The following is a 12,123-nucleotide window of genomic DNA, read 5'->3' as shown; positions in this document are numbered from 1 at the left end:
TTCCACATATGAGGTATCAGCGTACTCAGGACAAATTGCACAATACCTTTTGGGGTCCAATTTCTCCTGTTACCCTTGGGAAAATAAAAAAATTGGGGGCTAAAAGATCATTTTTGTGGAAAAAAATATTTTTTATTTTTAACGCTCTACATTATAAACTTTAATGAAATAACTAGGGGTTCAAAGTGCTCACCACACATCTAGAAAAGTTCCTTGGGTGGTCTAGTTTCCAAAATGGGGTCACTTGGGGGGGATTTCCACTGTTTAGGCACATCAGGGGCTCTCCAAACGTGACATGGCGTCCGATACCAATTCCAGCCAATTCTGCATTGAAAAAGTCAAACAATGCTCCTTCCCTTCCGAGCTCTGCTGTGTGCCCAAACAGTGGTTTACCCCCACATATGGGGTATCAGTGTATTCAGGAGTAATTGCACAACAAATTTTGTGGTTCATTTATCTTTTTACATTTGTGAAAATAAGAAAAAAAACTTTCTGAAATAAAATGTTTGTGAAAAAAGTTAAATGTTAATTTTTTCCTTTCCACATTGCTTCAGTTCCTTTGAAGCACGTAAAAGGTTAATTCACTTCTTGAATGTGGTTTTGAGCACCTTGATGGGTGCAGTTTTTAGAATGGTGTCACTTTTTGGTATTTTCTGTTATGTACACCCCTCAAAATGACTTTAAATGTGATGTGGTCCCTAAAAAAAAAAAATGGTGTTGTAAAAATGAGAAATCGCTGGTCAAATTTTAACCCTTATAACTTCCTAACAAAAAAAAAAAATTTGTTTCCAAAATTGTGCTGATGTAAAGTAGACATGTGGGAAATGTTATTTATTAATAATTTTTTTGTGACATCTCTCTCTGATTTAAGGGCATAAACATTCAAAGTTTGAAAATTGCTAAATTTTCTACATTTTACCAATATCATGAAGTACAATATGTCACGAAAAAGCAGTCTCAGAATTAGCGGGATCCGTTAAAGCGTTCCAGAGTTATAACCTCATAAAGTGACAGTGGTCAGAATTGTAAAAATTGGCCTGGTCATTAAGCTGCTAATTGGCTCCGTCGCTAAGGGTTTAAAAACCAAAAATCTGTGTATGGTCTGAACACATTTTACAAAATTTAATGGGAAGTACAAATCCTGCAAAGCTGAGACTCGCTACGACTTGAATATATGGCTGATTATGTTAGTAACTAGATGGTGGCCCGATTCTAACGCATCGGGTATTCTAGAATATGCTATTTCCCAGCCACGTAGTATATTGCCCAGCCACGTAGTATACAGCACAGAGCCACGTAGTATATTGCCCAGTCACGTAGTATATTGCCGAGCCGCATAGTATATTGCCGAGCCACATAATATATTGCCCAGTCACGTAGTATATTGCCGAGCCGCATAGTATATTGCCGAGCCGCATAGTATATTGCCGAGCCGCATAGTATATTGCCGAGCCACATAGTATATTGCCCAGCCACATAGTATATTGCCCAGTGACGTATATTGCCTAGTCACGTAGTATATTGGCCAGTGACGTAGTATATTGCCCAGCCACATAGTATACTGCCCAGTCACGTAGTATATTGCCCAGCCACGTAGTATGCATCATATCCCTGTTAAAAAAAAGAATTAAAATAAAAATAGTTATATACTCACCTTCCGGAGCCTCCGGATCCAAGCAGCCGGTTACCGATGCTCCTCGCGCGCTCCGGTCTGAAGAGTGCATTGCGGTCTCTCGAGATGATGACGTAGCGGTCTCGCGAGACCGCACGTCATCATTTCGCGAGATCGCAGCATGGACCGGTTACCGGAGCGTCGCGAGCGGGAAAGGCCTGTTGTGGATCCGAGGGGCCGACGGACGGTGAGTATATAACGATTTTTTATTTTTTTAAATTATTTTTAACATTACATATTTTTACTATTGACGCCGCATAGGCAGCATCAATAGTAAAACGTTGGTCACACAGGGTTAATAGCAGCGTTAACCGACCGCGGCATAGCGCGGTCGATTAACGCTGCCATTAACCCTGTGTGAGTGCTGACTGGAGGGGAGTACGGAGCGGGCACTGACTGCGGGGGAGTAAGGAGCGGCCATTTTTTTCCGGACTGTGCCCGTCGCTGATTGGTCGCGGCAGCCATGACAGGCAGCTGGCGAGACCAATCAGCGAATGAATAACCGTGACAGACAGAAGGACAGACAGACATACGGAAGTGACCCTTAGACAATTATATAGTAGATATGTGTTTTTATTATGTTTTATATATTTATTATCTTTACATTGGTTTCCATCTGAAGTCCCCTTAACTGTGCCATAGACATGCAACTCAGCTCAGAAGAAGCCAATTTTCAAAAAGTAGCCAAGGACCATTACAGATTCCAACTCTTGGTAATATTCTTATAAAGCATGGTGCATATTAATTGGTAAGTGAAGTAACTAATACTTAAGAATTTCTATTTTTGCAGAAGTCTGGCTGTCATGCGTTTAAGAAGAATATCTGCTTGGCACAGGTTAAAAAGGACAAAAAGCTACAGGCTTCCCATCACTACAACTGTTCAGTAAGTAAAAAAAAAACACCTTTAATGACTCAAAAAGATCCTGTAGGCAAATGATATTGATTAACTATCCCTGAGATAGGTCAATGCACAACTCCGTTCAATGTGTGGGGACAGGGCTACTGCCAGGTATGGCAGATCAGCTGCTATCTGTGTCAACCCCCCACTGATCTAATATTAATGACCTCTCTTAATAGGTCATAAATAGAACATGAAAGGGGAACCCGTATGACGTCTGCATAGTTTAACTCCTTACTGACTTATGACCTATAGATACGTCATATGGCAGCTCCCTGACTTTGATGAAGGCTCAGGAACTGACTTTGCATCTTTGCTGTCAGATGTTGGATGCATTGCTCAACCATCATCTAGCTCTAGCAGCTTCATGTGGAGTGGAGCTCCACCTACAGCGGTTAGCCTGTTAAATGCAATGATCAATCTGTGATAGCGGCATTTACAGAGCGCGTCCCAGAGGCATGCTGTTCTACATGCCCATTGGTGCATCCACGAAATGAAAGCGTGGCCACAGTGGGTTCCCATGACAGCTGGGGGACTGTTTCTGAATACCTCTTCACCTGTTGTGACTGTACCCCCGTGAAAGCAGTTTGTGGCTATATACACTCACCGGCCACTTTATTAGGTACACCATGCTAGTAACGGGTTGGACCCCCTTTTGCCTTCAGAACTGCCTCAATTCTTCGTGGCATAGATTCAACAAGGTGCTGGAAGCATTCCTCAGAGATTTTGGTCCATATTGACATGATGGCATCACACAGTTGCCGCAGATTTGTCGGCTGCACATCCCAAAGATGCTCCATACAAGGCAGGATGGATCCATGCTTTCATGTTGTTTACGCCAAATTCTGACCCTACCATCCGAATGTCGCAGCAGAAATCGAGACTCATCAGACCAAGCAACGTTTTTCCAATCTTCTACTGTCCAATTTCGATGAGCTTGTACAAATTGTAGCCTCAGTTTCCTGTTCTTAGCTGAAAGGAGTGGTACCCGGTGTGGTCTTCTGCTGCTGTAGCCCATCTGCCTCAAAGTTCGACGCACTGTGCGTTCAGAGATGCTCTTAGGCCTACCTTGGTTGTAACGGGTGGCGATTTGAGTCACTGTTGCCTTTCTATCAGCTCGAACCAGTCTGCCCATTCTCCTCTGACCTCTGGCATCAACAAGGCATTTCCGCCCACAGAACTGCCGCTCACTGGATTTTTTTTCTTTTTCGGACCATTCTCTGTAAGCCCTAGAGATGGTTGTGCGTGAAAATCCCAGTAGATCAGCAGTTTCTGAAATACTCAGACCAGCCCTTCTGGCACCAACAACCATGCCACGTTCAAAGGCACTCAAATCACCTTTCTTCCCCATACTGATGCTCGGTTTGAACTGCAGGAGATTGTCTTGACCATGTCTACATGCCTAAATGCACTGAGTTGCCGCCATGTGATTGGCTGATTAGAAATTAAGTGTTAACAAGAAGTTGGACAGGTGTACCTAATAAAGTGGCCGGTGAGTGTACATCAATACCATAGTATTGCTATATGTATCACAAGCGATCAGGCGATTGCAGGTTCAAGTCCCCTAGGGTGGCTAACGAATACAATAAAAAATAAAAAGTTTTACAATTCTGATTAAAAAAACTGTGAAACGTCCGCCTTTTCCCCAATTAAAAATTAAGAAATAAAAAACTACACACGTGGTATCTCTACGTCCGTAAATGTCTGGTCTATCAAACTAGGAAATTAGTTTACCTGATCTGTGCAAGACGTTACCAAGAAAAAAATCAAAATGCCAGAGTTGCAGATTTTTGTCTACCGCAACAGGGCAGAAAGTTGCAATACCAAGCGATCAAAATATCCTATCTACTCCAAATTTGTATCAATTAAAACGTCGGCTCACGGCGCAAAAAGCAAGACTTTACGCAGCCCCATTACCTTAATATTTAAAACGTTACTGGCCTTTGAAATGGCAACACAATCAAATTTTATAAATATATAAAATGTATAACATAAACATTTGTAATATATACATATTTATACCATATACAAAATATATAACATAATTTATATTTTTTACTAACAGCTTCCCCCAAATATTTCAACATTGAAATTTCAAAGAAAACTATGCATGTTTGGTATCGCCGTAATGGTACTGACCTGGACAATCCCATTGACAGGTCATTTTTTTTATCATATAATGACTACTGTAAATAAAAAAAAAAATAATAATTGCGGAATTTCACTTTTTGAGCTATTTCGCTGCACTTTGATTTTTTTTCCTGCTTTCCAGTGCATCACATGATAAAATGGATGATGTCACTCAAAAATACAACTTGTCGCACAAAAAAAACCCAAGCATTCACACAGCTATGCTGACGGAAATTTAAAATGTTCTGGCTCTTGGAAGAAAAAAACGAATTAGCAAAAATGGAAAAGCGCCCGGTCGGAAGGGGTTACCAGTTGTTTTCTGTTTGGTAAATTTTCAGGTAGACAGTTTTTGCAAGTTCTTACAGAATACACAACCTATTAGTTTTATATTCACCATCATTGTCTTTTCTATTTCTTTTTTTTTTTGTAGCTGCTCCTCAAGTTCTGGACTGATTGGCAATGTCGCATGGAGCAGAAAGAGGAAAACACACTTTTGCCTCTTACAAAGGCAGCACATTCTCATTACAGGTATGCAGAAAAAGCTTACAAATAGCCATAGAACAGGCTCAGCTCACCAATTCAATTACTCCACCACCGCATGTAGTACAGGATCTCCGGCAAACCTGTTGGCTAATGTAGGCAAGACCAATCCATAAGAATCAAAAGCTGAAGATTTCAGTCAAATCATTTCCTTTATTTTAAATCTATTAAAATATCAGTATGGTAGAATAGTAAAACGTTTACAATCGGAATCTCCAGCTTATTTTTCTTAGAAGCCATTATTAGGGCTTATGCTCGTGCCGTAGATTCTCTCATCTGGGAGAATCTGGCTGATAATACCAATGACACCCTGATCAAATCTGGCCGATAATACCAATGACACCCTGATCAAATTCTCCATTGTGTCAGTGTGCGGAAATCGAACTGCATTCAGATGTCAACCAAGTGCAGTTCAATGGTTTCCACGCACTCACTGACTTTCATGGCCGAGTGCAATCCAAATTTCAGATCAAATTCTGACATGCAGACTCTGTTCGAGGAAAAAAATGGACATGGGCACGGCCCCATAGTTTAACATTAGTGCAGGTGGGATCCGATGTTTTGTTGGACCTATAATGCAGGTGTCTGCACGAGCCCTTATCATGTCACACTGTTGGTTGCATTTCCTCAAATATTTTGGGTTGCTCTAGATGTTAAATTTTTTTTGTAAAATTTTAATAGTTTTTTTCAGTATATTTAAGTGTTTCATTTTCTCTCTATACATTTTGTTCTCCCTGACTGAAAAATTATACTTTAATTCTGCCATTTCAGATCCGTGGTAATACAGAAATGTTTCAATTTCTGGGTAGACTACAAGCAGAAATGTAAGATCAAAAAGGTATATGCAAATGTTTGTGTGCATTACACTCCAGAATTAACATGTTTTCATAGTGTTACAATATTTTGTAGATAATGTTTTCATTCTTTCCTTACAGATGCTTGTTGCAGTTGCAGACAGCCATTATGTTAGGTGTCTTTTGCCTCATAGCTTCCAGACTTGGCGGGAACAAACCTACATAAAGCAAAAGTGCAGAGAAATGGAAGATCAAGCTGCACAATTTTACAGGTTGTACTTATCGCTAATCCGTTATTGATCTGTAATATATTTGTATAGAAACTGAACAATATTAAATAATGTTCCTTTTACACAAAATGCAAGAGTTTTTTGATAAAGGAGTTGTCCCCTTTCCAGGAATCTTCGTCCACAGTTGCAGTTTGTTATAATAAATAAATTAAAAAACACTATTATTGCCTGCGACACGAATGTCATGTTGACAGCACAGCAGCCACTAACTGAGCTCAGCCGCTATGAGAGGCCGAACCATTGAGCTCACTGATTGCCTGTTGATGTAACGTCAGCGCTGCAGCCAGTACATGACACTGGTAACAGCGTCAGAGACTCGGCTCTGGACCCCAAGATGGTAATTAAAGCACAGTTTGTTTCTTTATAACATACTGCAGCCAAGGAAGAAGATTTTGTAAAAGGGGACAACCCCTTTAAGTCTGATCTTATAAAGACACATTCTGAGATAAAATCTGTGAAAGTAATTCAATATTATTTACTGGTCTTGTTAATAAATTACATTTACCAGTAACATACATAATTATTTTAACTGCTTTAAGTCTGATTACTATGTGTGTGAAAGGGTTCCTAACATGCATGTTATAGACCATTGTTTAGTTTGTCTATACAACATTGCCTTTTGTCATTGTTACCCTGATACTGTACTGTATAAGGTGCTATGGAAGTTAATGGTGCAATGTAGATAATTTGAAGGGACTTGAATTTATTAGTTATAAGAGAACATGTGGCCTTTGTTTGACATTTTTAAAGTTGATATGTATCCCATTAAAATCCAGTGGAGCGTTGGCCACACTTGCACGTAACTCTTTTCATTTGCTGGAGCTACATAAAGAGCCTTTTTATAAGTCTACGTTCACACTATCAGTATTTGGTCAGTACTTCACATACGTAATTGTAAACCAAAACCAGGAGACGAATAATCAGAGGAAAAGTATAATAGAAAAACATCACCACTTTATTATTATTATTATTATTATTATTATTATTATTATAGCGCCATTTATTTCATGGCGCTTTACATGCGAGGAGGGGTATAATAAAAAGCAAGTACAGTAATCTATATATATAATTGTCTAAGGGTAACTTCCGTCTGTCCTTCTGTCACCGTTATTCGTTCGCTGATTGGTCTCGGCAGCTGCCTGTCATGGCTGCCGCGACCAATCAGCGACGCGCACAGTCCAGAAAAAAATGGCCGCTCCTTACTCCCCGCACTCACTGCCCGGCGCCCGCATACACCGCTCACACAGGGTTAATGCCGGTGGTAACGGACCGCGTTATGCCGCGGGTAACGCACTCCTTTACCGCTGCTATTAACCCTGTGTGTCCCCAACTTTGTACTATTGACGCTGCCTATGCGGCAACAATAGTACAAAATGTAATGTTAAAAATAATAAATAAAAAAAAAAAACCTGCTATACTCACCCTCCGCCGCCTTTCTCGCTCCTCGCCACGCTCCCCGGACCGCTCCATTACAACCGTCAGCTTGCAGTGAGGTCCCGTCCCAGGGCTGGTGTGCGGCAAGGACCTTCCGTGACGTCACGGTCATGTGACCGCGACGTCTTCATAGGTCCTGCTCCCACCAGCCCTGGCACTTGCAATGGAACTCGGCTTCAGGAAAATGGCCGCCTCGATCTGCGCACGCGCGGCATCCCGCGGCCATTTTCCTGAAGCCGAGCACTACCATCTGCACAGGATCCCAGGAAGAGGAGAGGCGGGACGCAAAGGAGCAGCGACAAGAATGGTGAGTATGATACACTACAAGGGGCCCTCGGATCGTTAGGTGAGTATGTTTATTTTTTATTTTTTGGACCTGTCACATACGTGCCTCGGTAATATACTACGTCACTGGGCAATATCCTACGTGGCTCTGCTGTATACTACAAGGCTGGGCAATATACTACGTGGCTGGACAATATACTACAAGGTTGGGCAATATACTACAAAGCTGTGCAATATACTATGTGGCTCTGTGCAATATACTATGTGGCTCTGTGCAATATACTACGTAGCTGTGCTGTATACTATGTAGCTGGGCAATACAATACGTGGCAGGGCAATATACTACGTGGCAGGGCAATACACTACGTGGCAGGGCAATACACTACGTGGCAGGGCAATATACTACGTGGCAGGGCAATACACTACGTGGCAGGGCAATATACTACGTCGCTGGGCAATATACTACGTGGCAGGGCAATACACTACGTGGCTGGGCAATATACTACGTCGCTGGGCAATACACTACGTGGCTGGGCAATACACTACGTGGCTGAGCAATATACTACATGGCAGGGCAATACACTACGTGGCAAGGCAATATACTACGTGGCAGGGCAATACACTACGTGGCAGGGCAATATACTACGTCGCTGGGCAATATACTACGTGGCAGGGCAATACACTACGTGGCTGGGCAATATACTACGTGGCTGGGCAATATACTACGTGTCTGGGCAATATACTACGTGGCTGGGCAATATACTACGTGGCTTGGCAATATACTACGTGGCTGGGCAATATACTACGTGGCTGGGCAATATACTACGTGGCTGGGCAATATACTACGTGGCTGGGCAATATACTATGTAGCTGGGCAATATACTACGTGGCTGGGCAATATACTACGTGGCTGGGCAATATACTACGTGGCTGGGCAATATACTACGTGGCTGGGCAATATACTACGTGGCTGGGCAATACACTACGTGGCAGGGCAATACACTACGTGGCAGGGCAATATACTATGTAGCTGGGCAATATACTATGTGGCTGGGCAATATACTACGTGGACATGCATATTCTAGAATACCCGATGCGTTAGAATCGGGCCACCATCTAGTCTAATATATAAAGCTGAATGTGTGTATGTGTGTATGTCCGGGATTGGCATCTGAACCGTCGCAGCTACAGGCTATAGGCTATGTTGTGAGGTGAAATTTTAACCCCTCGCTTTCCAATTCACCAAACAATTTTGCCCCTATCTACATAATGGGGAAAAAGTGAAAGGAAAAGTGTTGGAGGCGTCGCAGCTACAGGCACAAAATTTTGCACAGTCACACGTCTGGACCCCGAGAGCGTCAAAGCTATGTTGTGAGGTGGAATTTTAACCCCGCGCTTTCCAATTCACCAAACAATTTTGCCCCTATCTACATAATGGGGAAAAAATGAAAGGAAAAGTGTTGGAGGCAAATTAACAGCTGCCAGATGTGAACAAGGGGGACTTAAAGAATGAGAGCGATGGCGCCAAAGAGTATATACTGTACAGTTGCTAAGGTGGGGCCCCGACATGGGATAATCACCACACCACCACAGGGATATGAACACACACACAAAATGCGCCACACACTACCACGTGCTCGAACACATATACCACCCTCAGCGCACATTTCACCACACATACACCAACCTCTCCACATAAAAGTCGAAACACAAAAGTCGCCGCTCAAAACTCGCCACGCGCAAAACTCTCCACATGCAAAACTCGCCACACGTGCAAAACTCACCTCATGGAAAACTCGCCACACGCAAAACTTGCACACGCGGAAAAATTGCCACATGCACAAAAGTTGCAACACATGCAAAAGTTGCCTCACACAAAACTTGCACATACTCAAAAGGTACCACACATAAAACTCGCCATGCACAAAACTCGCCATGCGCAAAACTTGCTGCACACAACTTGCTACACTAACCTGTCACATGCAACTCGACACACAAAAAGTTGCTACACGCATGTCGCCACACAAAACTCATCTCACAAAAGTCCCTACATGCATGTCGCCACACGCAACTCAACACACACAACTTGACACACGAAACTCGCCCTAAAACACACACAAGTCTGGTATTATCCTTCAAAAATAAAAATCTGATTAATAAGCAGACAAACTACAAGAGCAACAAATGTACCATATAGGAATCCGGCAGCTGTCAGTCACATGACCAGTCTATTATGTGTATGTGTGAGCTAATATATACTGCCAGGGGGTGGGCTTACTGTTGCCTGGGGATTTATCAGGCTGCCAATTTAGCTTACAAATACTGAGGTAAAAATACTGACCAAATAACGTGTGAACGAGGGCTAATACAGGAGGAGATGGTGTGTATGTATGTCCGGGAGTGGCATCTGAACCGTCGCAGCTACAGCCACAAAATTTTGCACAGTCACACTTCTGGACCCCGAGAGCGTCATAGGCTATGTTGTGAGGTGAAATTTTAACCCCGCGCTTTCCAATTCACCAAACAATTTTGCCCCTATCTACATAATGGGGAAAAAGTGAAAGGAAAAGTGTTGGAGGCGTCGCAGCTACAGGCACAAAATTTTGCACAGTCACACGTCTGGACCCCGAGAGCGTCAAAGCTATGTTGTGAGGTGGAATTTTAACCCCGCGCTTTCCAATTCACCAAACAATTTTGCCCCTATCTACATAATGGGGAAAAAATGAAAGGAAAAGTGTTGGAGGCAAATTAACAGCTGCCAGATGTGAACAAGGGGGACTTAAAGAATGAGAGCGATGGCGCCAAAGAGTATATACTGTACAGTTGCTAAGGTGGGGCCCCGACATGGGATAATCACCACACCACCACGGGGATATGAACACACACACAAAATGCGCCACACACTACCACGTGCTCGAACACATATACCACCCTCAGCGCACATTTCACCACACATACACCAACCTCTCCACATAAAAGTCGAAACACAAAAGTCGCCGCTCAAAACTCGCCATGCGCAAAATTCGCCACATGCAAAACTAGGCTCACGCACAACTCGCCACACGTGCAAAACTCACCTCATGGAAAACGCGCCACACGCAAAACTTGCACAAGCGGAAAAATTGCCACATGCACAAAAGTTGCAACACATGCAAAAGTTGCCTCACTCGCCAAGCGCAAAACTTGCTGCACACAACTTGCTACACTAACCTGTCACATGCAACTCGACACACAAAAAGTTGCTACACGCATGTCGCCACACAAAACTCATCTCACAAAAGTCGTCACAAACATGAGGATCTACATAACAGGCGATGTTTCTTCTGGACTGTATTCGAGCCAGCTGTTGACTATTGGAGATGGCAAGGCACCAGTAAACTCAACCACTGGAAGATCACCTTCCCAAGCAACTTTTGTTGCATTGTAACTTCCATTGAGGAGTTGAAAGCAAAGGTTTTTCCAAACATTCAACTCCACTTCAAAAATTCTGGCTAGCTGTGTGAAAGGGCAATTCTAGCTCCAAAAATGACAGCATCAACAAGATCAATCTTCAAATTCTAAATCTCCTTCCAGGTGTGTGCACAACCTACAAGTCAGTGGATACAGTAATAGACCCTGCTCAAGCATTATTTTATCCAACTGAGATCCTCAATTCCTTGGAGCCACAAGGACTTCCTCCTCACAACCTCTTTCTAAAACCTGGTTCACCTATTCTGCTATTGAGAAATTTGGATCCACCAAAGCTGTGTAATGGAACAAGACTCTTGATTAAGAACCTGTTTCCACATGTAATTGAGGCAACCGTTTTGACAGGATGTGCCACAGGAGAAGATGTTTTCATTCCAACAATTCCTCTCATTCCATCTGATTTGCCTTTTGATTTTAAACGCCTCCAGTTTCCTGTTAGACTGGCATTTGCTATGTCCATCAACAAGGCTCAGGGACAGTCCTTGAAAGTAGTTGGAATCGATTTACAATCTCCATGCTTTTCTTATGGTCAACTTTATGTGGCCTGTTCAAGAGTTGGAACAGCCAAAAATCTGTTCATCTTTGCACCTGAAGGAAAAACTAAGAATGTCG

General features: G+C 42.6%; 1 protein-coding gene across 4 annotated transcripts in view; it reads left to right on the top strand.

Annotated features, from left to right (window-relative positions):
• The window catches only part of SFI1 (SFI1 centrin binding protein), a 150,172-nt gene that overhangs the window by 45,228 nt on the left and 92,821 nt on the right, over nt 1-12,123 (top strand). For all 4 annotated transcript variants that reach the window (XM_077293896.1, XM_077293887.1, XM_077293870.1 and 1 more), the window contains 5 exons: nt 2,315-2,385; nt 2,463-2,555; nt 5,131-5,228; nt 6,012-6,078; nt 6,176-6,306. In XM_077293896.1, the coding sequence (XP_077150011.1) occupies nt 2,315-2,385; nt 2,463-2,555; nt 5,131-5,228; nt 6,012-6,078; nt 6,176-6,306 (460 nt within the window). The remainder of the gene's footprint in view (nt 1-2,314; nt 2,386-2,462; nt 2,556-5,130; nt 5,229-6,011; nt 6,079-6,175; nt 6,307-12,123) is intronic.

The sequence above is a fragment of the Ranitomeya variabilis genome, chromosome 1 (assembly GCF_051348905.1).
Source record: "Ranitomeya variabilis isolate aRanVar5 chromosome 1, aRanVar5.hap1, whole genome shotgun sequence".
In the NCBI taxonomy this organism is placed as follows: Eukaryota; Metazoa; Chordata; class Amphibia; order Anura; family Dendrobatidae; genus Ranitomeya; species Ranitomeya variabilis.
Note: the sequence above shows the minus strand (reverse complement) of the source record. Positions and strands in the feature narration are given on the sequence as shown.